The sequence below is a fragment of the Brassica rapa genome, chromosome A10 (genome assembly GCF_000309985.2).
Source record: "Brassica rapa cultivar Chiifu-401-42 chromosome A10, CAAS_Brap_v3.01, whole genome shotgun sequence".
NCBI lineage: Eukaryota > Viridiplantae > Streptophyta > Magnoliopsida > Brassicales > Brassicaceae > Brassica > Brassica rapa.
The window spans coordinates 12,900,898-12,924,015 of record NC_024804.2 but is presented as its reverse complement, the minus strand read 5'-3'; the positions used below and the strand labels follow the sequence as shown (position 1 = coordinate 12,924,015).

General features: G+C 35.7%; 4 protein-coding genes and 1 pseudogene across 4 annotated transcripts; 1 reads left to right on the top strand and 4 right to left on the bottom strand.

The window, feature by feature from the left end:
- Positions 1 to 1,053: 1,053 nt before the first annotated feature.
- Positions 1,054 to 9,943, bottom strand: LOC103845335 (putative nuclease HARBI1). The gene is made up of 5 exons (XM_009122171.3): positions 9,647 to 9,943; positions 9,034 to 9,230; positions 8,820 to 8,936; positions 8,678 to 8,732; positions 1,054 to 7,529 (listed from the first exon to the last, which is right to left on the bottom strand). The coding sequence occupies exon 5, from the start codon at positions 6,722 to 6,724 to the stop codon at positions 5,444 to 5,446; it is 1,281 nt and encodes a 426-aa protein (XP_009120419.2). The 5' UTR covers positions 6,725 to 7,529; positions 8,678 to 8,732; positions 8,820 to 8,936; positions 9,034 to 9,230; positions 9,647 to 9,943; the 3' UTR covers positions 1,054 to 5,443.
- Positions 7,618 to 8,382, bottom strand: LOC103846157 (glutathione S-transferase T3-like). The gene has a single exon (XM_009123063.2). The coding sequence runs from the start codon at positions 8,380 to 8,382 to the stop codon at positions 7,618 to 7,620; it is 765 nt and encodes a 254-aa protein (XP_009121311.2).
- Positions 9,944 to 10,030: 87 nt separating the features above from the next.
- On the top strand, positions 10,031 to 21,488 carry LOC103846155 (annotated as a pseudogene).
- LOC117129323 lies at positions 20,165 to 21,229 on the bottom strand. The gene is made up of 2 exons (XM_033282907.1): positions 20,890 to 21,229; positions 20,165 to 20,751 (listed from the first exon to the last, which is right to left on the bottom strand). The coding sequence occupies exons 1-2, from the start codon at positions 21,227 to 21,229 to the stop codon at positions 20,165 to 20,167; spliced, it is 927 nt and encodes a 308-aa protein (XP_033138798.1).
- Positions 21,489 to 21,988: 500 nt separating the features above from the next.
- On the bottom strand, positions 21,989 to 23,118 carry LOC117128966 (glutathione S-transferase T3-like). The gene is made up of 2 exons (XM_033282101.1): positions 22,118 to 23,118; positions 21,989 to 22,051 (listed from the first exon to the last, which is right to left on the bottom strand). Exon 1 carries the CDS (start codon positions 23,045 to 23,047, stop codon positions 22,187 to 22,189), a length of 861 nt encoding a protein of 286 aa, XP_033137992.1. The 5' UTR covers positions 23,048 to 23,118; the 3' UTR covers positions 21,989 to 22,051; positions 22,118 to 22,186.

The following is a 23,118-nucleotide window of genomic DNA, read 5'->3' as shown; positions in this document are numbered from 1 at the left end:
AACCGTTGATTCCAAACACGTGTTAGTGTACTTCTCCTGAACATCGATACGAAAGAGTTACGTGTGCCAATGAGATTGTAACACAACTCAGGCCTAAAGTGAAAAGAACCTTTGATGACACGCATGCTAAATCTCTTTTGTGAGATTTTTACCATATTTACTTAAGGTCAGTTTCAATTACAAATTCTATCTGTTTTACTATAAACTGCAAGTTAATAACTTTATTAGATATGGGAATCAACCAATAATTCAAAATAATAACAGGTGGCAATAATCTATTTCTTACTCAGTGACAACTAATTTGGTGATGACATAAAACAATTGACCACGTGCGAAAATTTAAAATTAGAAGGTAAAAACTAGTGGAATATGCGGAAATCAGCAAAAGGATTTTACAATGTTAGAAAGAAAATCATTAAAAATTCATTACTTAAGTCTTTAACATTTGCTATGTTTTGTTTGTTTTACTTCTATATATGTTCCATTCTTTTCATCCGTTTTTCTCCAAATTATGCTTAGACATTTAGAAGGTTTAAAAATAAATATCTTTTTTAGGCATTATATATGGTATGAGTTACTATTCAAAGTTTTTAAATGATTTGTTACCTAATTTGATAATTGACATGTCAAACTAAATTTTGATACTTATCCATTACAATTTATTATTCCAGTTTCATATTACTTAGTGTTTAAGGTTAAATAGACTTTGATCCGTACATCTGTACGTCTGTACGGATACCTTTTCATTTTATAAATATATAATTTTGATATTATCACAAATGTTTATAAATATATATCTTTGATATTATCACAAATATACTATATAAAGACTATTGATTCTGGATAACTTGTATTTCCATGTTTTGTCTAAAAATATACTTTAGCATTGCTATTTTAGTATATTGCACGATTTTATAAATAAATACATTTTTCAGCTTAAGTAATTTAGCCATGCTATTTTAGTAAAATTTAAACATAGAACATCTATCATATTATTTTAGTATATTTTATCGATATATGATATTTTTGAATGTTATGATATTAATTTTTTTAATTTTTTATTAAAGTTTTTCATATATTTTTTTACTAACTTCAATATTCAAAATACTATACCACTTTGATTTTTACAACAAATTTTTTTTTCTCGTGTTGCATTTCCAAAAACATATACTTTACCATCTATGGTTTTAACTTTTGAAAAATTAGGAATATTATCATTTGAGTTTAAAATATATAGTTTCAAAATTTTATATTTGGCCAAGATAAATTTTGGAAATTATACAACTATTATTTTTGAGTTTGGAAAATTGTATAACTGTAGATCTTTTTGTTACTAAACTACTGTATTACTTTGCTAAAAATCTGACAGTAAGACATTTTATATTTTCTCAACATATTTTTATAATAAAGAATAAACACTAAATATATACTTAAATGATTTCTTATTGTTTTCTTTAATGAATTATTAATATTTCAAAGTTTTAAAATAGCATATTTTGTAAATAACACTTCTAAAGATTAGTTATATACTACTATATTTTGTATATAAGCATTTTTTGATAATCAATTATTAACATTATCAAAATAAATAAAAAGATAATATATAGTTGTAGATACAAAAATTTAACATAAGCTAACAACTTTATTTTTTTGTAGAAAAATATTACATAATTTAAAAATGAATGATATTTTAATCTTTTTAAACGATGAATGATATATTTTTTCAATGAAAGTAAGTCTTAAGGAAATATTTTAATGCTTTTACACCAGGAGGTCTGGGTTTCGATTCCTAGAAAAGACAGAATTATGCGAATTAATGGAGAAAATGCTTACAAGAGATCTCCAGCATGGCACAAGGAGTACCTTCAACCGTGGATCCGATAGGACGGCTCATGTGATGCAGTTAAACGTGAATCTTCATAAGGCATGTAGAATTGTCGGCTGTAGAATCGTCTGTAATATTTCGCAGAGTTTGTAATAGCATAACTAGATTTTGACCCGCGCTTAGAAAGCGCGGATTTATTTTTGAAATTAAATACATTTTTCTTATATAAGAGATAATGTATAGGTTTGAGTACATTTACCCGAGTACACTGAACCGTACCAAACTGAGAAAAAACTCAAAATTAAGCTGAATTTCATAAATAATCGAGCATAGAAAAAATATAAACCAAAGTAAGGACCAAATGAATACTTAAAATTTTAAAATACAAATTATATACCTATTAAACATAACTAAACCATTAAAAGTTTATACTATTAATAGAATTATATGTGGTAATGATCACATTTGAATAATCTATCATATATTCATATGGATTTATTGTTAGAGCAATTATATAATAGATTATGAGAAAATAATAAATGAATTCATTTAAATTATGTAAAGTATTTATATAGTTAGAGAAATATAAGTTAAGACCAAATAAATAGTTAAGTCTAATGAAATGGTCCAACAACCTTGTTTAAGTAGATTTTTTAGGAATGATTCCCTTTTAATAGTATAGATTATCCAGCGCTAAAAAAAATTATTTTAATGGGCAATTCTCTAAATATAGCCATTTAAGTTGTTGTCACTAAAATAACCTTAAAAAAAAAATAACAGAAATATCATTTTTTATTATGAAAATTTTAATTTTAATCTCTTCAAATTTGAAACCTCACCTCTAAAACTCCACCCCATAACTATAAACCATAGGTCTAGATTAGTTAAACCTATGAGTATAAGTGTATATGTATCCTTTAATTAAACATTTTTTGGTCTTTTTCCTCTTTGAAGACTATTTTGTGAAAATAAACTAAAAATATATATCTATGGAATTTATCTATTTTAATTTACCAATTTTTTTAATATAATTTTATTTTTAATTCACATATTACTTCTGTTTTAATATATATAGAATATAATTATAAAATTTATAAAAAACATAGAATTTTAATTTCCTGTTTTATAATAAAAATATTTAAAATTAGTATTATACTACTAATTAAAAAATTAATCAATGCATTAATTTTTTTAAATACTGAAATTTTTAATAACTTTATGTTAATTTTTTTCTCAATATATTTCGTTAAAATTAAAATTTACAGTTAAAATAGATTATTGATTTATTACTAAAAGTCTCATAATTATTAAGAAATTTTAGAAATGTTATTATTTTATAGATTAATCAAAGTGATCAAATAGCTGAAATGGATGACATGAACCTAGTATGACTCTGTATGGTAGACACAAATTATACTTCTCTTTTAGTAAAGAAGATACACATAGACTAAAAATGTAAAATTTTATATAATTTATTTTGGTTACATAAAAGTATCATTATATAAAACTAATCCAACCAATAATAAATATATAGTATTTTGTGGTTGGTCACAAATCTCAAATAACATTACATTTTTGTCTAGAATAAAATACATAACTTATTACGAAACAAAATAAAAATATTAAAACACCAAATAAATTGAAACATAATGAATATTTTAAAATATTTACGCCATCTTCGTTTTTTCTATTTTGATGCAGTATCCATTATTTTATTTTTTTAATTTTGATATAAAACATATTGTTCTTCAACCTAAATCACTATATAAATTATTGGAATTACTTTCTCTTAATTATTTTTTACTATATAAATTATTGGAATTACTTTTTCATAATTATTTTTTTCCTAATTATTATTATCTGCTTTAAAATTGCAAACTAAACTATGTGACAGAAATTCATTATTGATATTAAGACTATATTTGAATGTTACAGTTTTATTTAAAAAATATTTGTTTTAAAATAAGATATAAAATATAATTTTTGGTTCATATTAATATTAAATTTTGTTTCACAAAATAATTAATTATCTTGGTGGGCCTTTAAAAGTAGGAGTTTCTGCAAAAATATCTTCAATGTGTTTTTTTTTGTAAATTAATCTATGAAATCAAAAATCCACATGTCAACACTCCAAGTGTCAGTTAAACCGCAATATAAATCAAATATAAATCATTCGTGTATTGATGACGTGGCAACCATTTACTTTTTAACAGAAATTAAAACTACGTCGTTTTGATACTAGGCATTTAAACAAATTGAACCCATCGTGAATCGTACCTGGCACCGCGTCCAAACTTAACAAGTGAGTAGACCATCACGGCAGTCAGCTATATTCTTTTATTAAGTATACCAAAGCTTATATATATATTATGTGTTTCGATTAAAACTGCATGTTTTCCTATTTTAAAGATGTTTTTAAACGGAAAAAAACAAATCTTCTGAGATTCTAATATTACAAATTAGGATTCTTAGAGTAGGGAATTGGGGCTTTCAACTCAACCTCTCATATTACGAATGGGAATTGGGGAATCTAATATCGTGTTATGTTCATCCTCAGCATCATTCAATGAGCCTCAATTCCCTACTCTAAGAACCCGAATTCCTGATATTATAATCCTAAAAAACCTGTTTTTTTTGTTTAAGAACGTCTTTAAAATGGGAAAATTGCATTTTAATAAAAAAAACATAATATATATACGCTGTGGTATATTTAATAAATGAATGTTGCTGATTGGCGTGATGCTCACATGTTAAGTTTGGACGTGGTGCAAGGTTCGATTTGCGTTGGGTTTGATTTTTTTTTAAATGCCTAGCATCAAAACGAAGTAGTTTTAATTTTACTTAAAAAGTAATCTGTTACCACATAATCAATATACGAATGGTTTATATTCCGGTTTGACTAGCTTTTGGAAAGTTAACCTGTAGAATTTTGATTTGGCGGATTAATTTACAAAAAAAAAACTATGATAAAGTTTTTTTTTTGCAGAAAAACCCTTAAAATTATGCACTCCCTTCGCCGCAATAACGTTATTTTCAAAGCAGCTTCAGAAGTATCAAGGGAAGCTCTCCTCCACCCGTCTACGCTTTCGGAGTTTGAGAACATTACCTCAGCGATCAACGCCTTCCAGCATGCTATAGAGGTATATATGGAGATTAGACCACACAACTACTGAATGCAACTTAGCTGCGAATGCAATAGCTAGCTTAGTGACTGCTGGCCATTGCTACCATTCTTATATTGCTTCTGGTGGTCCGATTTGGTTACACCCTCTTCTTGCATCAGAAACGGGGGACAATGATGTGGGCACTCTAGCTATCATACCGGGTTGTTGTCAGGGGCGGAGCTACGTACAGCAGCATGGGTGCACGTGCCCCCAGTAAAATATATTTTCAATATAAGAGCACCTCCAATGGTGTTACCCACCATTGGAGTCCTTAACATTAGTTTATTAATTTTTTTTTTTTTTTTTTTTTTATGAATAGTCAAGGACTCTTATCATAAATATTACTCCAATGGTGTTACCATTAAGGAATCCTTACAAAATTATTAATAAATATTTTTTAAAAGAAAATTTAAAATTTTTATTTATTGAATGAGAAAATAGAAACATACAACAATTAAACATTTGCATCATTACCAAACTTGTTCCAAATATTTTGGATCAAATCAAATTTCAATTGTTCATGCGTATGTGGGTCACGAACTTGAGTACGTATTTCAAGCATAGTTCGGAGATTTGAAGGCCTGCGAGTATATGACATATCCACCTCTGAACTTCTACTCGACTCTCCTTCTTCAAACTCTGATATATCACACCCGCTGTATCCATTGCGTTCATTTTCCACTATCATATTGTGGAGTATGATACATGTTCGCATAACCATCCCTATTTGGGTCTTGTCCCACAAAATAGCCGGGTTTTTAACTATTGCAAATCGAGCTTGCAATACTCCGAAAGCACGCTCCACATCTTTTCGGGTGGACTCCTGAACTTTAGCAAATAACTGTGCTTCAGGGCTTTGAGGGTTTGAGATAGATTGGATAAATGTTGACCATCTTGGATATATGCCGTCTGTGAGGTAGTAAGGCAAACCATATTGGTGTCCGTTTACGAGGTATTGTACCCTTGGAGCTCGACCTTGTAAAATGTCATCAAAAACAGGAGATCGATCGAGGACGTTAATATCGTTTAAGGTACCTGGAGGACCAAAAAAAGCGTGCCAAATCCAAAGATCTTGGGAAGCTACAGCTTCCAAGACAATGGTTGGCTTTCCTGATCCACGTGTGTACTGTCCTTTCCAAGCGGTTGGGCAATTTTTCCACTCCCAATGCATACAATCGATGCTTCCTATCATTCCCGGAAAGCCGCGAATCTCTCCAATATCGAGCAATCGTTGAAGATCCTCTGGAGTGGGTCTTCGCATATACTCTTCTCCAAATAAATCAATTACCCCTTCTGTGAAATTCGTTAAACATGAAAGTGCCGTGCTTTCACCAAGTCTGAGGTATTCGTCAACGGCGTCAGCCGCACAGCCATAAGCAAGCATACGAAGAGCTGCCGTACACTTTTGTAGTGGAGATAGACCTAATCTTCCGACAGCATCTCTTCTTTGTTGGAAGAAAGGATAATTTTCTGATAGACGATCGACAATACGCATGAAAACTTCCTTGTTCATGCGGAAACGGCGTCTGAATAAATGAGGCGGAAATGTTGGATTTTCACTGAAGTAGTCATTCCATAGACGGGAATGGCCCTCTTCGCGGTTTCTTTCGACATATGCACGTTTTCTCTCTTTCTTTTTTTGCTTCTTTACGATGTCGTTGTATGTATCTTCCAAATATTCATCGACTGCTTCATCTAAAGCCGCATTTAATCTGCGATCCACTTCATCTCCCATATTTGCCTATATTTCGTTTTAAAAAAATGATCATGATTCGTAAACTATAGTTTGAAATAAAAAGAATAAAATATAGTTTCAACCTAAAGAATAATATTTACTTTTCTTTGTAAACGTAAACTATAGTTTGAAATAAAAAGAATCAAATATAGTTATAAATTTACTTATCTTTGCTTTAACAAAATGTTCCTTTAGAAATCATATTCAGAGGTCTAAGTAAGTGAACAAATTAAGACTTTAATATGTATGATCACATGTATATTTACCAGGAAATATTATTGAAACCCTAAAACGTGGATCACAAGAATCTCATGAGCTCGAGAAAAATATTCAAACTTTATCGGATCACTAACTAAGAGACGCGGAGATGCGTAAGAAAGGAAGAGGAATTACGATTACCGGCGAGTTTGCAGAGTTTAGTGCAAAAAATTATGCACCGTGAAAGGTTAGAACCTGAGACGAGATGGATAGCGGCAGAAGAAAACTACCTTTGATAGATGGAGTTTAGAGTACAAGAAATGTTGATCATCAAAAGACAATGTTGAGAATTCTTAAACGTACGTTTGATAGATGGAGTTTAGAGTACAAGAAATGAAACATTACACACTGCCTTATAAAGGCACGAAAAGTTACACTCTGCCTTACATAGAATCCGTGACATGGTTATAAAAAAACAAATGAAAGCCGCAAGGAAAACATACAACCCGTGAACCTCTGAAATGGTTCACATGCGCAAGGAAAAAAGAAACACCCGTGACTGAAACAGCATCATTTGTCTTCATGTGGCACATGTCTTGTACTTCACCTGAAACAAAGCATTTGAGATGAGTAAGTAAAGTAGACAAAACGCAAACATTGTAATGGAAACATAACTACCACTAACAAACCATCACTCATGACAATAATTCAGACAACAGTTTCGTTTTCAGGGCCAATTCCATCTCATTGAGTGGCTCTGGTTTGGTTAGCAAACTCTCTAGCAAACTTTGCTTAGAGATTTGCTTTTTCAGCTCCATAAGTCCTTCTAGCTTGCTTAACTCTTCATCTTTTCCAGTTCTGTGCCTCTTACCCGCAGCCTTAGCAGCCTTAACCCCCACCGGTCTTTCTTCTGGCTCTGGCACTGGAGTTGCCTTGCGCTTATCCTTGTCCTTCTCCATATACGTAGAACACCATTTCACATCGTGCCTAAGCTCCCTCCACGCATGTTCTAAGTTGAACTTCATGTTGTGGTCACTGTTGAAGATATCCAACGCAGCCTTCATCACGTCATTGTCGTTTTGCCCGCTTCTCTGTTCCCTCAAGGCCGTGTCGTAGCAGCCAGCAAACTTACAGACCAGATCATTGATCCTGGCCCATCTTTGCTTGCATTGCCCTAGTTCTCTAGGCACCAGCCCAACGAGTAGAGGACTGGAGTTGTAATACTCTACAATCCTCTTCCAGAAGGCAGCGCCTTTCTGTTCGTTACTGACTATTGAATCTTTGCTGGTGTTGAGCCAAGCCCCAATGAGGACTAAATCGTCCTTGACAGTCCACTTCCTCCTCTCTTTCACACTTGGCTCTTGCGGAGGTTGGGTACTAACAAAAGGAGTTTCTAATGAGTCAAGGTCAACTGACCCTTGACTCGTTAACAGGTTAACAAAACTAGAGGAGCTTTCCATTTAGGAGTTTGTAAAGAGTATGAATAAAACTGTGTGATTCTCTACTAGAAACTAGTAAGATTAAATAAGGGATTATACATTCAATACAAGTAGAAAACTGTCCTATCACAACAGCTATAAAAAATTTAATGGTCGTTAACCTAAGCATTTATAACTACACACTCTACAAGTTCATTAACGCAACGTGTAAAGATTTCTAACTAAACAGGTGCATGTCCTATCCGTTTCTATTGTAACAACTAAAACTAGTAACTAGCGAGTTATATAGTAACTAATAAAGTTCAGTTAGACTAACCTCAGTGCAGTAACTCAAGTTCTGTCACCCGCTTTACCAGCATTGCAACCTGTGCCTGTACAGAGAACAGGTAACACAAACAATGGTTTAGAAATGTGTACAAACAACTAAATTTATTATGAAACTGACAATTGAAGCTCACCTTAAGTGCCTCACACTCTCTGAGAAGCTTCTCATGCTCGTGAACCCGTAGCTTCAGCCTCTCAACCTCTTCTGTCACACCCGTAACCCATGGTTGCCTGAAATGAAGGCCGTCATTCTGCCAAACAAAATAGTGGAAATTGGTCAAACAACAAACAAATAAGGAAGAACAAGAATCGCATATAAATAAATGAGATAGAAAGAAAAGTACTGACCTCGAAGTCTTTGCATATGAAGTATCTTTTCCCAGGGAGGTAGTCGTAAGTGTCCTCTTCATCAACGGTTTCCTTCGTGATTGAGCCACAAGGGCACAGTTTGGGAATGCCCTGTTGCGCTTCTGCAACGAAATCAACCATGCTGATGTACGCTTTGTGTGCTTTCATATCTCGAAGTTCTTCCTCCATTTCTGTACCTGCAACGAAAACAAATCCAGCGTCAAACCTTTCATCGAGTGTGAACCGACAAGAAAACCATTATACGATTTCAATCAAGAACAAAACCCTATTTCGATTTCATTCCCGACGAGAACAACAAACAATCGTATCTAAAAGAACAAATTAGCAAACGCAGAAAAAAACCCTATTTCGAATAAAATCCCCAATCCCATTTACTCAATCCAGAACCCGTAATCGCGTCAATAACAACACAACATCGCCTCGAAAAGAAGAAAATTACAAACCCAGACAAAAACCCTAATTCGATTGAAATACCCAATCCCATTTCAAACCCTAATTCTATTTAAACCCCACAATCGAACCCTTTCAACCGATGAAATTAACATGCATCAAGCCCAGAAGGAAAATTAACTGAAAGAGACGGCGGATTTACCTTCCACAACGACGATCACGATTCGCCCCTCTATCGCCTCCGTCACGGCTCTGGTTTTTTTTTTCCTTGGGTCGAACAAATGATTTTCTTCGCGTTTTTTTTTCACTCACCCCACCAAACACAAACGTGACTCCAGCCACTCACGTAACGCCAGCGCATTACGGACTCCCTCCTTTTAATCCTTAATTTAGGATTCATCCTTAGCTTAATCGATATTTTTAATGTTTATTTAATCACCAAAAGCTAAGGATTACACTTAAGGATTGACTAACAACCCGCGTTGTACATGCTCTAAGTTGTTTTAGAAAAAAATTTTTGTTTAAAATTATATGTCGTTTTCGGTTTTCTATGTAACATTTATTAATAATTAATGTTGTCTGACCAATGATAATGTATCTTCTATTTTTCTATTGGTTGAATTGTGGTTAGGTAAATAATTAATGATGTTTTTGTTTCGAAAATATAAAACATTAATGATTTTCTTAATCTATGTGCATATATTTAAAACGACTTATATTAAAAAACGAAGGGAGTATTACTTCACATTTTGGCTGTAAAATGTAGATAAAATAGTTCTGTGGCTTAATATGCCCCCATCATTTTTCAAGATAGGCGGTTCAATGCCCCTCGATGCTGTATTTTTCATTTTTTTTTTTCTCTTTTGGGTTCCACAAAAATAATCTAAGATCGGAGTATAACACAAAGAGATACGTGTTTTCCGTATAAATCAATGATTTCCTTGTTTTCTCAATTACTTACAGTATTTTCTTTTCCTTTATTTGTCAACTATAATTTTTTCTTTGTTTACTTCTTTAATTTCAAAGACTTATCTCACTGATGCCACAAAAAATATATTGTTAGTATTTACTATTTAGTTTATATACCTGGATAAAATCTAGTATATATTCATTAAAATAAAATAAAAAATATTTCTTAAGAAACCTTAAATAACTTAAAAGAAAAAAAAATTGTCAATAGGTTCAGAATATTTTTTAAATCATAATATACTTTATATAATATATTAAACTCAAAACTTCGTAATTAATTTATCATATATTAATATTTAAAAAATAATTATATATTTAGTTATAATCTTGGAATATATATGCTCCCAGTAAAAATAATTCATGGATCCGCTACTGGTTGTTGTGACGCCCTACAGTGCGTCTCATCAAATTGTTAATGGTGCCTATACGCATCTTCGTTTTTCCCCTTTTTTTTCTTTTTGATTCTCTGGTTTGGTACTGATGAATACTGATGAGTATCTCTCTGTACGCACGTACAGTGTTTGTAGTTTGTTACATGTGTTAAAAAAATATATCTTGGTATTTAACTAGTGAACAATTTAGTAATAAAAACTATAAATATATTTGGCTCACGGCATCAAAAAACCTACGCACCGCTCTGTATATATATATATATAAATATATATAATAATATATTATATATCATGTTTATATGTTTGTGTGTTATGAGTATGAAATGATAAGTAGATGCTCAAATTGATGTTTAGTGTTCTGAATTCTGATTTCTGAACACATGTTAAATTGATAGAAACCACAATATAGATGGAAAAATTCAACTATTACCTAACAACTAAAAATTTCGGAGAAATTTTGGGGTAATTGGTTGGACCGTAGCAAGTGACTTTAGCTTTAATTTTTATTTACAACCTTAAAAATCACCAATGATGCTTTATATTAGTTTTTAAAGTTACAACTAAAAAAATTAAAGCTACAGCCAAAAAACAAAAAAAATTAGATATAAAAGTCTTATTTTCTTAAGTCCCATCTTTTTAGCTGTAGAAATTTTAAAGCTACAGTTAAATCAAAAAAATCTACAGACTAAATTCTGAAATAAATCTTATACAGTTACAACTCAACCAATCACTTCCAATATTTTGATGTCTTTAGTTTATGACCACAAAGCACCTATATCTTATAATACTCGACCAAGAGCATATTTTCTTAAATACGGGATTGTGGTTTATTATGTGATATTATACTCTGAAATATTTATTTCGCTTTTAAATGATTGATATTTTAGCAAAGAATTATTTTACAATTGATTTTTTGTATGTTTAAGAGCTTTCTAATGTATTATTTTATTTTATATTCAAAATGGATGTGTGAGTTTTATTTCAATCCTACTTCATTTTAAAATTAAAATAAAATAATAAGTAAAAAATTATTTATTTTATGAGTAATTCCGTTTTTACTATATTATAAAATAGAAAATAAGTTATGATTTTAATTAAAAAATATTAATAAAAATAGAATAGGATGAAAATTGCTCTAATACATTTCATTGAATATTGCATGATTTGTTATAATATGTTTTCTTTTGTTAGCAGTAACAATTGATTTAGTATAATTTATTATAAATTTAAATGGTCATTCTAATTTTTTTTCAAATATAAAATTCTCTAAATATGAATCTTTGAAAACAAAAATAGTGAGTGATATAGTGATTTATGGTAGTGTGTCTAAAGTTAATACATACGTGTTATGATAATAGAAACTGAAAGACTATAAATCAATTTTACTCCCTTTTTGTTAAATTATTTTCAGTTTTTAACTTTTTATTGTATTATTGCATTTTATAAATTTGTCTAAACACAAGTGTTAAGTAAAATAGAAATACTTGTATTTTACAGAAAATCCCAAAAAATGACATTATGTTAAACTAAAGTTGTCGAACTCGCTAGACTCTCTTAAATATATTTTCGTTTATTTCGTGATGATATTTGTTTTTACAACCTATTTCGTGATAACATATTTAAAATATTTTAAATAAAATCAAGGGTAAAATATCTCCAATGAGATATAAGTACTAGAGGAAGGACGGATCGGATAGTCGGAAAATTTGAGGGTATCTGAATCCGGATTCTTATCGGGGAATCCATGTTTTTACTATCTATATCCAGATTTCGGGTTTCTAGAATTTAAGTGTCGGATATCTTTTTAAAAATTGTAATGTCTGGTGGATATTCAAATGCATATTTGGATTTTTAAAATAAATAAATAATACTGTTCAAATATATAACAATATTGAAAATAATTCAAAAATAAAAATATATAATGTTTTAATTATTTCTATATATACTATTAGAAAATTTATATATACTACTATAAAATTAATTAATAAATAAAATTAACTTTTATATATATATATTACTATTTTGAAATAATTATCGATAAAAATTATGGATTCCGATATCTAGATTAAAAAATCAAAATATCCGAATTTGGTTTTGACGGATCCAACATTTTACTATTTGGATATGGCCTCTCTAGAACGGATTCGGATTGGATTTCAAATGGAATCTGGATCTTAGATAATAATTCCAGCCCTAGCAAATACGTAGGTGGATTTTGGTCTGTTCGGACAACTGGGAACCACCTCCTTTCTAAATGTAACAAATATAAAGCACCTCTAATAGTTTTATAAGAGGTTCTAAACATTTTAAGAAAAAAAAAATTAGGAGAGAAAAAAAAAGTTGTTATATCAAATTTTTTAGAACTCCATTACATCTCCACATAACACTTGTAACTTATACATTGGTTAGATTTTTTATTTTACAATTAACTATTAACTGTCTAATATTTACTAAATATTAATTTATTCTTGTTTTGTTTTAGAAACTCTTTAGAATTCTTACTATAGGTGTTCTAAGTGTATAATGTACCTCGACACATATTTAGCTCTTCGACCCAGTGAGATACAAGTGCGTACTATTCCAAAAGAATTTTTCAAGACTCATTTGGCTAACTAGAATATGACAACTTTTTTATCAACAGAATATGCAAACTAAAATTTATAATCAAAGATAATCAGAAAATTAGAAGAAGCTATCAGACAAAAGGCTCAAAACTCAGCTTGTATGATGTACAAATCTAAAAGAAATTAAAGTTTTTTTGGTTTAAATTTTAAATTCAAGTTGTTCAGTTGTTGCTGCTCTTCCAAAATCAACAATTAAAGACAATTCTCTGTTAATAAACAAAAAATTGAAGAGCTAAAACAAGAGAAGTTCATCTTTTACGGGTAATTCTGCTAGACACAGAGAGAGAGACGGATGAGCGGCGTTAGGGTTTCGGCGATTGGCGACACTAGGGTTTCAGAGTCAGGAGATCGAGATGCGACCATGATGGATGTGGGAGAGAGAGCAAGACCACCAGGGGATCCACCAGACTGCGTGCCCTCGTATGCATCCAAGGTAGTGGGGACGAGTGAGGGAGGGATGCCGGTTCCGGAGAAACTGATCGATGATGACTTTATTACGGAGAGACTTCGAGTGGAGTTCCCTAATGGAGAAGATGGTGAACCGTCTATTACAATTGAAACAGAGGTGCTGGAAGCGATGAATGGAATGTGGAAACAGTGCATGATCGTTAGGGTTCTGGGAAGGAGTGTTGCGATATCTGCCTTGAGTAGGAAGTTACGAGAGTTATGGAATCCGAGGGGAGCAATGTACGTCATGGACTTGCCCCGGCAGTTTTTCATGGTCCGTTTCGAAAAGGAGGATGAATATATGGCAGCGCTGACAGGAGGCCCATGGAGAGTCTTCGGTAGTTATCTCATGGTGAGGGCTTGGTCACCAGAATTTGATCCCTTAAGAGATGACATTGCTACAACGCCGGTCTGGGTTAGACTAACTAATATCCCAGTGAACTTCTATCACCGGTCGATCCTGATGGGGATTGCTAAGGGTTTGGGGAAGCCAGTTCGGGTAGACATAACCACGCTGAACTTTGAGAGAGCAAGGTTTGCAAGAATTTGTGTCGAAGTCAACTTAGCAAAGCCATTGAAAGGGACAGTGCTAATTAATGGTGAGAGATACTTTGTAGCGTATGAAGGGCTATCTGAAATATGTTCTAAATGTGGAATATACGAACATCTAGTCCATGGGTGTCCAAAAACTATTGCGGAGAGAGTGGCTAATAAGGCATTACAGACGGAGACGTCAGTACTCCCTACATCGGTACCTAAACAAATCTCTCCGCAGGAGGATGGGTTTACTCAAGTAAAGGGAGGGAGAAGAGGAACGCAAGTGTCGAGGCAGGTGGGTATTGTGATACGAGAACCAGGTGAGGTAACTAAGCAGAGCCTTCATGAGACCTCTAATATCAAGGAGACCGCGAATATTGCACTGTCGAACAAGTATAGCAGCCTTGAGATGACTATGAATGTGGATGGAGCAAAGGAGGATATGGTTACTGGTGAAGAGAATAAGGAGAATCAGGACATGAATATTCAGAACAGGAAAGGTAAAGGTTTCTCGCAAGTGAAAGAAGGTTTGATCTTTAGCGGGAAAGCTAGTACTTCAACTAGTTCACAAGGAGCGCATAAGGAGAAGTGGGTCGCTAACAGAAAATTGATTGAGGGTAGTAGAGGAAAGCCCAAGAAAGTAAACAATAGGCCTGTTCGAGGGCTGGTGTTTGGGCCGACAAAGGGAGAAATTAGCCTATCAGAATCTGGAAAGAGACTAAGAGTGGAAAATACTACGACATGGAGAGCTGGTGGTGTGTTCAAAAATAGCGTGGAGAATGGTCAGACTAGATCTAAAACTCTGCTACTGCGTGATGAAGAGGTGGATAATCCCATGGAGAGTATTATTAGCGTGGCAGAACAAAAAATGGCTGATACACAGACGAACCTGCAAGGAGATGGAGGGATCTTGTCTCTTGCATAACAGGGGGCCCCGGTAATTCGTATATACCTTGACATATTGATGATGATGAATTGCTTATTCTGGAATTGCCGGGGGGCAAATAAACCCAATTTCAGACGCTCGATTCGGTACATTTTGAAGAAGTTTAATATTGACGTCATGGCGCTATTCGAAACTCATGCGGGTGGAGAAAAAGCGAGAAAGATATGCCAGAATTTGGGATTTGATAATTCTTTTCGGGTTGATGCCACTGGTCAAAGTGGTGGAATTTGGCTATTGTGGAGAGATCAGGCGGGAGCTCTTACGATATTGGAATCGTCGGATCAGTTTGTTCACGCCAGGATGGTGATTGGGACGGAGAGCACTCATCTCCTCGCTGTTTACGCTGCTCCTACAGTAAGTCGTCGTAGTGGGCTTTGGGGGCAGCTTAAAAGAGTATTGGAGAATATTGATGAACCGGTGTTGGTTGGTGGAGACTTTAACACTATCTTGAGATTGGATGAAAGAACTGGAGGTAATGGTAGGCTTTCACCAGATTCTCTGGCATTTGGGGAATGGATTAATGAGCTTGCATTGGTGGATATGGGATTTAAGGGGAATAAATTCACATGGAAAAGAGGAAAGGAGACGCAGAACTTTGTGGCGAAGCGGTTGGATAGGGTCTTATGTAACGCCCATGCGCGAGTAAGGTGGCAGGAGGCAGCGGTTTCACATATCCCGTTCCTGGCATCAGACCACGCACCACTCTACCTGCAACTAGAACCTGTGCAGAGGGGGAACCCGAAGAGGCGACCATTTAGGTTTGAAGCCGCGTGGCTCAAGCATGAAGGCTTTAAAGAGCTACTCTCGACATCTTGGAATGGTGAACTGAGTACTCCGGAGGCATTGGTATCTCTAAAATCCAAACTTAAAAAATGGAATAAGGAGATATTTGGAGATGTTATTCAACGAAAAGAAAAGCTTTTAGGAGATATTAAAGAGATTCAGGAGCAGTTGGAGAGAAATCCATGTGATGATTTACTCTTGAAGGAGGCGGTACTGCAGAAAGAGTTTGATGTGGTCCTCGAGCAGGAGGAGGTTTTGTGGTATCAAAAATCGCGTGAAAAATGGATAGTCCTGGGCGACAGGAACACAAAGTACTATCACACAACTACAATAGTACGGCGGAAGAGAAATAAGATAGAGATGCTAAAGGATGAGGATGGCCGCTGGGTGGATCAGTCCGAGGAACTGGAAAAGCTAGCTACAAAATATTATAAGAGACTGTATTCGACTGAGGATCTCAATCTTGTTACAGAGAAGCTCCCTCAGCAAGGCTTCACTGATTTTACACGGGAGGAGTTGGGGAGTTTGAATAAACAGTTCTCGGGAGTAGATGTGGAGAGGTCTGTGAGATCGATGGGCAAATACAAGGCCCCAGGGCCGGATGGCTACCAACCTATCTTTTACCAAGAATCTTGGGACGTGGTGGGTGAGTCTGTGACTAGATTTGGGCTGAAGTTTTTTGAAACGGGAGTTCTCGCAGAGGGCATGAATGATGCCATGCTGGTTCTTATACCGAAGGTCCTCAAGCCAGAAAAAATTATGCAATTCCGGCCTATAAGCTTATGCAATGTTCTTTTCAAGATCATAACAAAGATGATGGTGCTGAGACTGAAGCATCTGATGCCTAAACTTATAGGACCTGCGCAAGCAAGCTTTATTCCTGGTCGTCTGAGTCAGGATAATATTGTTATCGTCCAGGAAGCAGTTCACTCAATGAGGAGAAAGAAAGGGCGAAGAGGCTGGATGCTTCTTAAACTGGATCTTGAGAAGGCTTATGACAGAATCAGGTGGGATTTCTTGGAAGATACACTCAATGCAGCACACCTACCTCAGATTTGGATTAAGTGGATCATGGAATGTGTTACGAATCCTGGAATGAGCCTGTTGTGGAATGGAGAAAGGACAGAATCATTTACGCCTCAGCGTGGACTCCGACAAGGTGATCCCCTATCCCCATACCTATTTGTGTTATGCATGGAGAGGCTGTGCCATCAGATTGAGTTCGCAGTAGCTAATAAGGAGTGGAAGCCGATCAGATTATCCAGGGGTGGACCATCTTTATCTCATGTTTGTTTCGCAGATGATCTGATTCTATTTGCAGAGGCTTCGATAGCGCAGATTCGAGTAATACGCAAGGTCCTAGAGAGGTTTTGTGGGGCTTCGGGACAGAAAGTTAATCTGGAAAAATCTGTAATCTTTTTCTCTGAGAATATTCACCGGGATCTAGCCAATTCGATAAGTAATGAGAGTGGTATCAAAGGAACGAAGGAATTGGGTAAGTACCTTGGTATGCCAGTTCTCCAGAAAAGAATTAATAAGGAGACGTTTGGGGAAGTGATTGAGAAGATTTCATCTAAGCTCGCTGGATGGAAGAGTAGATTCTTGAGTTTGGCAGGAAGGATAACGCTCACCAAATCTGTTCTCACATCTATTCCGGTTCATACGATGAGCACTATATCACTGCCGATATCAACTTTAAACCAACTGGATAAGATCGCTAGAGGCTTTATATGGGGAAGTAGTGAAGGGAACAGAAAGCAACACTTGGTGTCTTGGGACGTAATTTGTAAGCCTAAAAGAGAAGGGGGACTTGGCATTAGGTTGGCAAAGGAGATGAATATTGCTTTATTAGCAAAACTTGGATGGAGATTGTTGAATACGGAGGATGCTTTGTGGGTCAAGATCTTGAGGAAAAAATTTAAAGTAGGTGAGTTATATGATCCAACATGGCTGATAGTTCAGGGGACTTGGTCACCGACTTGGAGAAGCATAGCGGTGGGTATCAGAGATGTGATTGTTCCGGGGACGCGTTGGATCTTAGGGAATGGTCGCGGGGTCCGGTTTTGGAAATACAAATGGTTGTTAGACGAACCTCTGCAGAACTCGAGTATGGTGCACATACCGGAGCTGATACTAGAGGCAAGGGCTCAGGATTTATGGCAGAATGGAACTGGCTGGGTAACTCAAGTTATCGAACCATATACATCAATACAGGACCGGTTAAGATTGGCTGCAATGGTTATTGATGATGTTACTGGGGCCCGTGATAGAATGTCATGGGGGGAGAGTAAGGATGGTCTGTTCTCGGTTAAGTCTGCATATGCCTTTTTGACTAGAGATAGAGTACCAAGACCGAATATGGAAGCTCTGTATAATCGCGTGTGGCGCCTAGTGGCTCCTGAACGAGTCCGTGTCTTCCTATGGTTGGTGTCTCATCAGGTTATCATGACAAATATGGAGAGGAAGCGTAGACACTTGAGTGATAATGGAGTGTGCAGTCTGTGTAAAAATGGAGATGAAACTATCCTCCATGTGCTTCGAGATTGCCCGGCAGCAGCAGGACTATGGACGAAAAGTGTTATGCCGAGTAGACAGCATCGCTTCTTCAGCCTACCTCTTCTAGAGTGGCTCTATGACAATCTCGCGAGTGATAGGTCAGGAAATGGGAGCCAGTGGCCAACAGTCTTTGCAGTTACGGTGGTGGTGTTGGAAATGGAGATGTGGGTATGTTTTCGGTGATATAGGGAAATGCCGAGATAGAGTGCAGTATGTTAGAGATAAAGCCCGAGAAGTGATGGACGCGAACAGAATCCTAAGTAAGAGATCAGTTGCTGGGGGTCGGGTAGAGAAGCATATAGCATGGAAGTGTCCTGAGAGTGGCTGGTATAAACTAAATACGGATGGAGCAGCTCGAGGTAATCCTGGTCTGGCTACTGCGGGAGGGGTTGTGCGGGGCGAGTACGGGACGTGGGAAGGGGGCTTTGCGGTTAACATTGGTATTTGCTCTGATCCGTTAGCAGAATTGTGGGGGGGTGTACTATGGCCTGTGCATAGCATGGGACCGTGGTATTCGGCAGCTGGAGGTTGAAGTAGATTCTGAAAGTGTGGTGGGCTTTCTTCAGACAGGGATTCATGATGCACATCCCTTGTCCTTCCTAGTACGTTTGTGCTATGGCTTTGTTTCAAGAGACTGGTTAGTCAAATTTTCTCACGTGTATAGGGAGGCTAATCGTCTAGCAGATGGATTAGCTAACTATGCGTTTTCTTTACCGTTTGGTTTAAACTATTTTGAGTCGGCTCCAGAGCATGTTGCTCCTGTTTTGTTGGAGGATTGTAATGGGATGTCTAGAACTCGGCGGGTTTGCCTGTAGTTGTTGATTTATTTTGAATAAAGTGTAGGAGATTCGTGTCTCCTGCCGTTTACCAAAAAAAAAATCTTTTACGGGTAATTCTAGGACGTGGCGGAAAATAATAGGATGACGTGTGAGCTGATTTAAAAGATAGCATCCGCTGATTTTTATGGGTCCTACCTTTACAAAACAAAATAAAAGGTTGGAAATTTTTATTTTTTTAAACGAAGCCACGTGTACGCTAAAGCTGGATAGCAGTTGCCAGGTACTTGAAGTTGACAGTAGGCAAATACATTGCGCCACGTGAAAGGTTTTCTGATTGTTATATTTGTAGCAAAATGAAAAATTATTATCATATTACTTTCTGCTTAGAGACCATTTAGAGCATCATTAACCATAACAACTCTATTGGGGTGCTTAAACATTTTTTTAATATTAAATGGGTGTTAGACACTTTTTTAAGCAACTTCTAATATTTTGACCTCCAATGGAAGTTGCTTATTTTGGGGTGCTTAAAAAAAATTATACTAAACATTGTTTTTTATAAGCTTAAATATATTTATTATATAAAACATAATTAATCATAACATTTAGAACACACATTTCAAAATAAAAAACATAAAACAAAGATTAGTACAATAATAAATAATAATTTGAAAGAAACATTCGAGCTCAATTGTTGGCTTCATCACCTCCGAATTTACTCCACAAATGTTCAACCAAATCAGCTTTCAGTTGTTCATGCATTCTTCTATCACGAATTCTAGTTCGAACACCCATCATATTAGCGATATTTGAAGGGATATCTGTTGAATAGTTGAGATCCACATGTGAACTTCCGTTGTCTTCTGCATGTTGGAACTCGGAAAGATTAAATTGCGTGTATCCATCTCGTTCGTTTTCAACTATCATATTATGGAGTATGATACATGCTCTCATAATCTTCCCAATTTTGACTTTATCCCAAAAAAGTGCTGGATTTTTAACGATGGCAAATCGAGCTTGCAAGACTCCAAAAGCACGCTCGACATCTTTTCGGACAGCTTCCTGGTTTTGAGCAAATAAAACTGCTTTCGGTCCTTGTGGTAGCGAAATAGATTGGATAAAAGTTGCCCATTTCGGATAAATACCATCGGTGAGATAGTAAGCCAAGTGATACTCTCTTCCATTGACAGAGTAAGTGACTTGCGGAGCTTGACCATTTATTATATCATCAAAAACAGGCGAGCGATCAAGAACATTTATATCATTTAAGGTACCTGGAGGTCCGAAAAACGCATGCCAAATCCAGAGATCATAGGAAGCAACTGCCTCTAAAACAATGGTTGGTTTACCCGAACCACGAGAATATTGTCCTTTCCAAGCGGTGGGACAATTCTTCCACTCCCAGTGCATACAATCGATGCTTCCTATCATCCCGGGAAATCCACGGTACTCTCCAATATCAAGTAGACGTTGAAGATCAGCTGGACTTGGACTTCTTAGGTACTCTTCGCCAAATAATTGTATGATTCCTTCCACGAAATTCTCCAAACATGATCGACTTGTAGTTTCGCCGAGCCGGAGGTATTCGTCTACCGTATCCGCCGCAGTACCATATGCCAATAGACGAATGGCTGCCGTACACTTTTGGAGTGTTGATAACCCCAACCTTCCTAGACCATCTGTCTTTTGGCGAAAGAAGTCAACTTCGGTAGAGAGTCGATCAACAATGCGCATGAACAACGGTTTGTTCATTCGAAAACGTCGTCGGAATAAATTTTCAGTATACGTTGGAGTTTCACTGAAATAATCATTCCATAATCGAATGTGCCCTTCTTCACGATTTCTTTCGATATAAGCTCGTTTTTTTCTTTGTTTCCTTGGTTCTTCTTCATGGCCGACGGTTAAATTTGCTAAGGTTTGATCAAAATATTGATCACAATATTGATCAAAATATTGATCAAAATATTCATCACTCAATTCTTCTAAATTGTTGTGAGAAGATGATGCCATATTTTTGATTGAAAAGGCTTTGAATTTGAGAAGTGATTTGGTTTGGTTACGTGATTTGGAAAGGGGAATGGTTTGGTTACGTGATTTGGAAAGCGATTTGAGAAGAGAAGATATCGATGAGAAAGAGAGAGAGAGAGAGAGAGAGGTGAGAAAGCAGTTTGAATACTCTTGTTACAAATGAGTGAAACATTTATATAGACAATGATACAAGCGTGTAGTCCGTGACACAAGCATATAGAAGCTATCATTAATCATTCAGTCCGTGACACAAGCATACACAAGCCTTCTTAAAACATTCAGTCCGTGACCCAATAATACAAAAGACACAACTTGACACAAGTTTACAAAAGACAAGACTACACTAGAGTACAAAAGAGACGACAAGACTATCTCCTCCCGTGACACAAGCATAATAGAGCTTCTTCGTCTCTGATTATTCCACTCCCATTGCTCCTGAAAGTAACAAGAATATGAAACATAAGAACATCAACAAGAAACACATGAACACACAAACAAGAACATTCTCATTGCTTAAACAGAACAAGTACATGAAACATAAGAACATCAACAAGAAACACATGAACACACAAACAAGAACATTCTCATTGCTTAAACAGAACAAGTACATGAAACAGATGACACAAGCATGAAAAAGATAACAAACATACGACACTAGCAGAGAAGAGCTTCTTCTTTACACTAACTGGAGAACAACTCATTGATGAGTTTCTTCTTTAGCGTTTCTTCATAGTCAGGGAGTGGCTCTGTTCTAGCAAGTAGACGGTCAAGTAGACCTATCTTGGAGAGATTTTCTCTCCTAGACAAATCCTGGTCCTTATACGCCCAAACCCGGTCAAACTCCTCTTGCCCCTTCCCCTCTTCCATTGGCTTCTTACCACTACGCTTGGCAGCCTTAACACCAGGGGGCCGATCATCACCAGCCACCCCCTCAGTTGCGCGAGGTGTTGAGGATTGAGCCCCGTCCTCTCCTTTTCTCTTATTTGAGGTTTTCTGTGTAGATAGATAACACCACTTCTGGTCATGGCGAAGCTCCTTCCACGCATGTTCCAGAGTGAATTTTTTTTTGTAGTTGTTCAAGAAGATAAGGTGAGCTTGTTTGAGAATATCATGATCATTTTGGCCTGAGGTTTTCTGTCTTGCTGCGGCTTCATAAGCTCCGCAGAACTTGGACACAAGATCATTGATCTTGTGCCACCTATTCTTGCAGTGCAATGGCTCTCTTTTTTCAAGGCCTGCAAGCTTCGGACTAGCAGCAAAGTAGTCCGCTATTCTCTTCCAGAAGGCCCCAGACTTTTGCTCGGTCCCAACAACCGCATCTTTGCTGGTGTTAAGCCAAGCGCTGATGAGGACCTCATCATCTGTTTGCGACCAAGCCCTGCGTTCTTTACGCTGCAGTGGACTCTCTTGCTCGATGTTTGAATCTACTGTGGCTTGCGTACCAAACAAAGGAATGGGAGAAGATTCTAAACCTATGCCACTATCTTGTTGACTTTGGAGAAGATCAACAAAATTTACATTTAAAAATGGATTATTATCCATTTTTGAATAAGTCTTACGTATTAGAAAAGAGAGATGGAAGATAAAAGAGATGGAAGATAAGAGAGGTAGAT

Coding starts and splice junctions, on each gene's coding strand:
- LOC103846157 (XM_009123063.2), bottom strand. CDS start 8,382: ATGGAAAGCTCCTCTAGTTTTGTTAACCTGTTAACGAGTCAAGGGTCA.
- LOC117128966 (XM_033282101.1), bottom strand. CDS start 23,047: ATGGATAATAATCCATTTTTAAATGTAAATTTTGTTGATCTTCTCCAA.
- LOC117129323 (XM_033282907.1), bottom strand. CDS start 21,229: ATGAACAAACCGTTGTTCATGCGCATTGTTGATCGACTCTCTACCGAA. Junction 20,752..20,889: donor GATGATAGGAAGCATCGATT/GTATGCACTGGG, acceptor TCGGACCTCCAG/GTACCTTAAATGATATAAAT.
- LOC103845335 (XM_009122171.3), bottom strand. CDS start 6,724: ATGGGAGATGAAGTGGATCGCAGATTAAATGCGGCTTTAGATGAAGCA.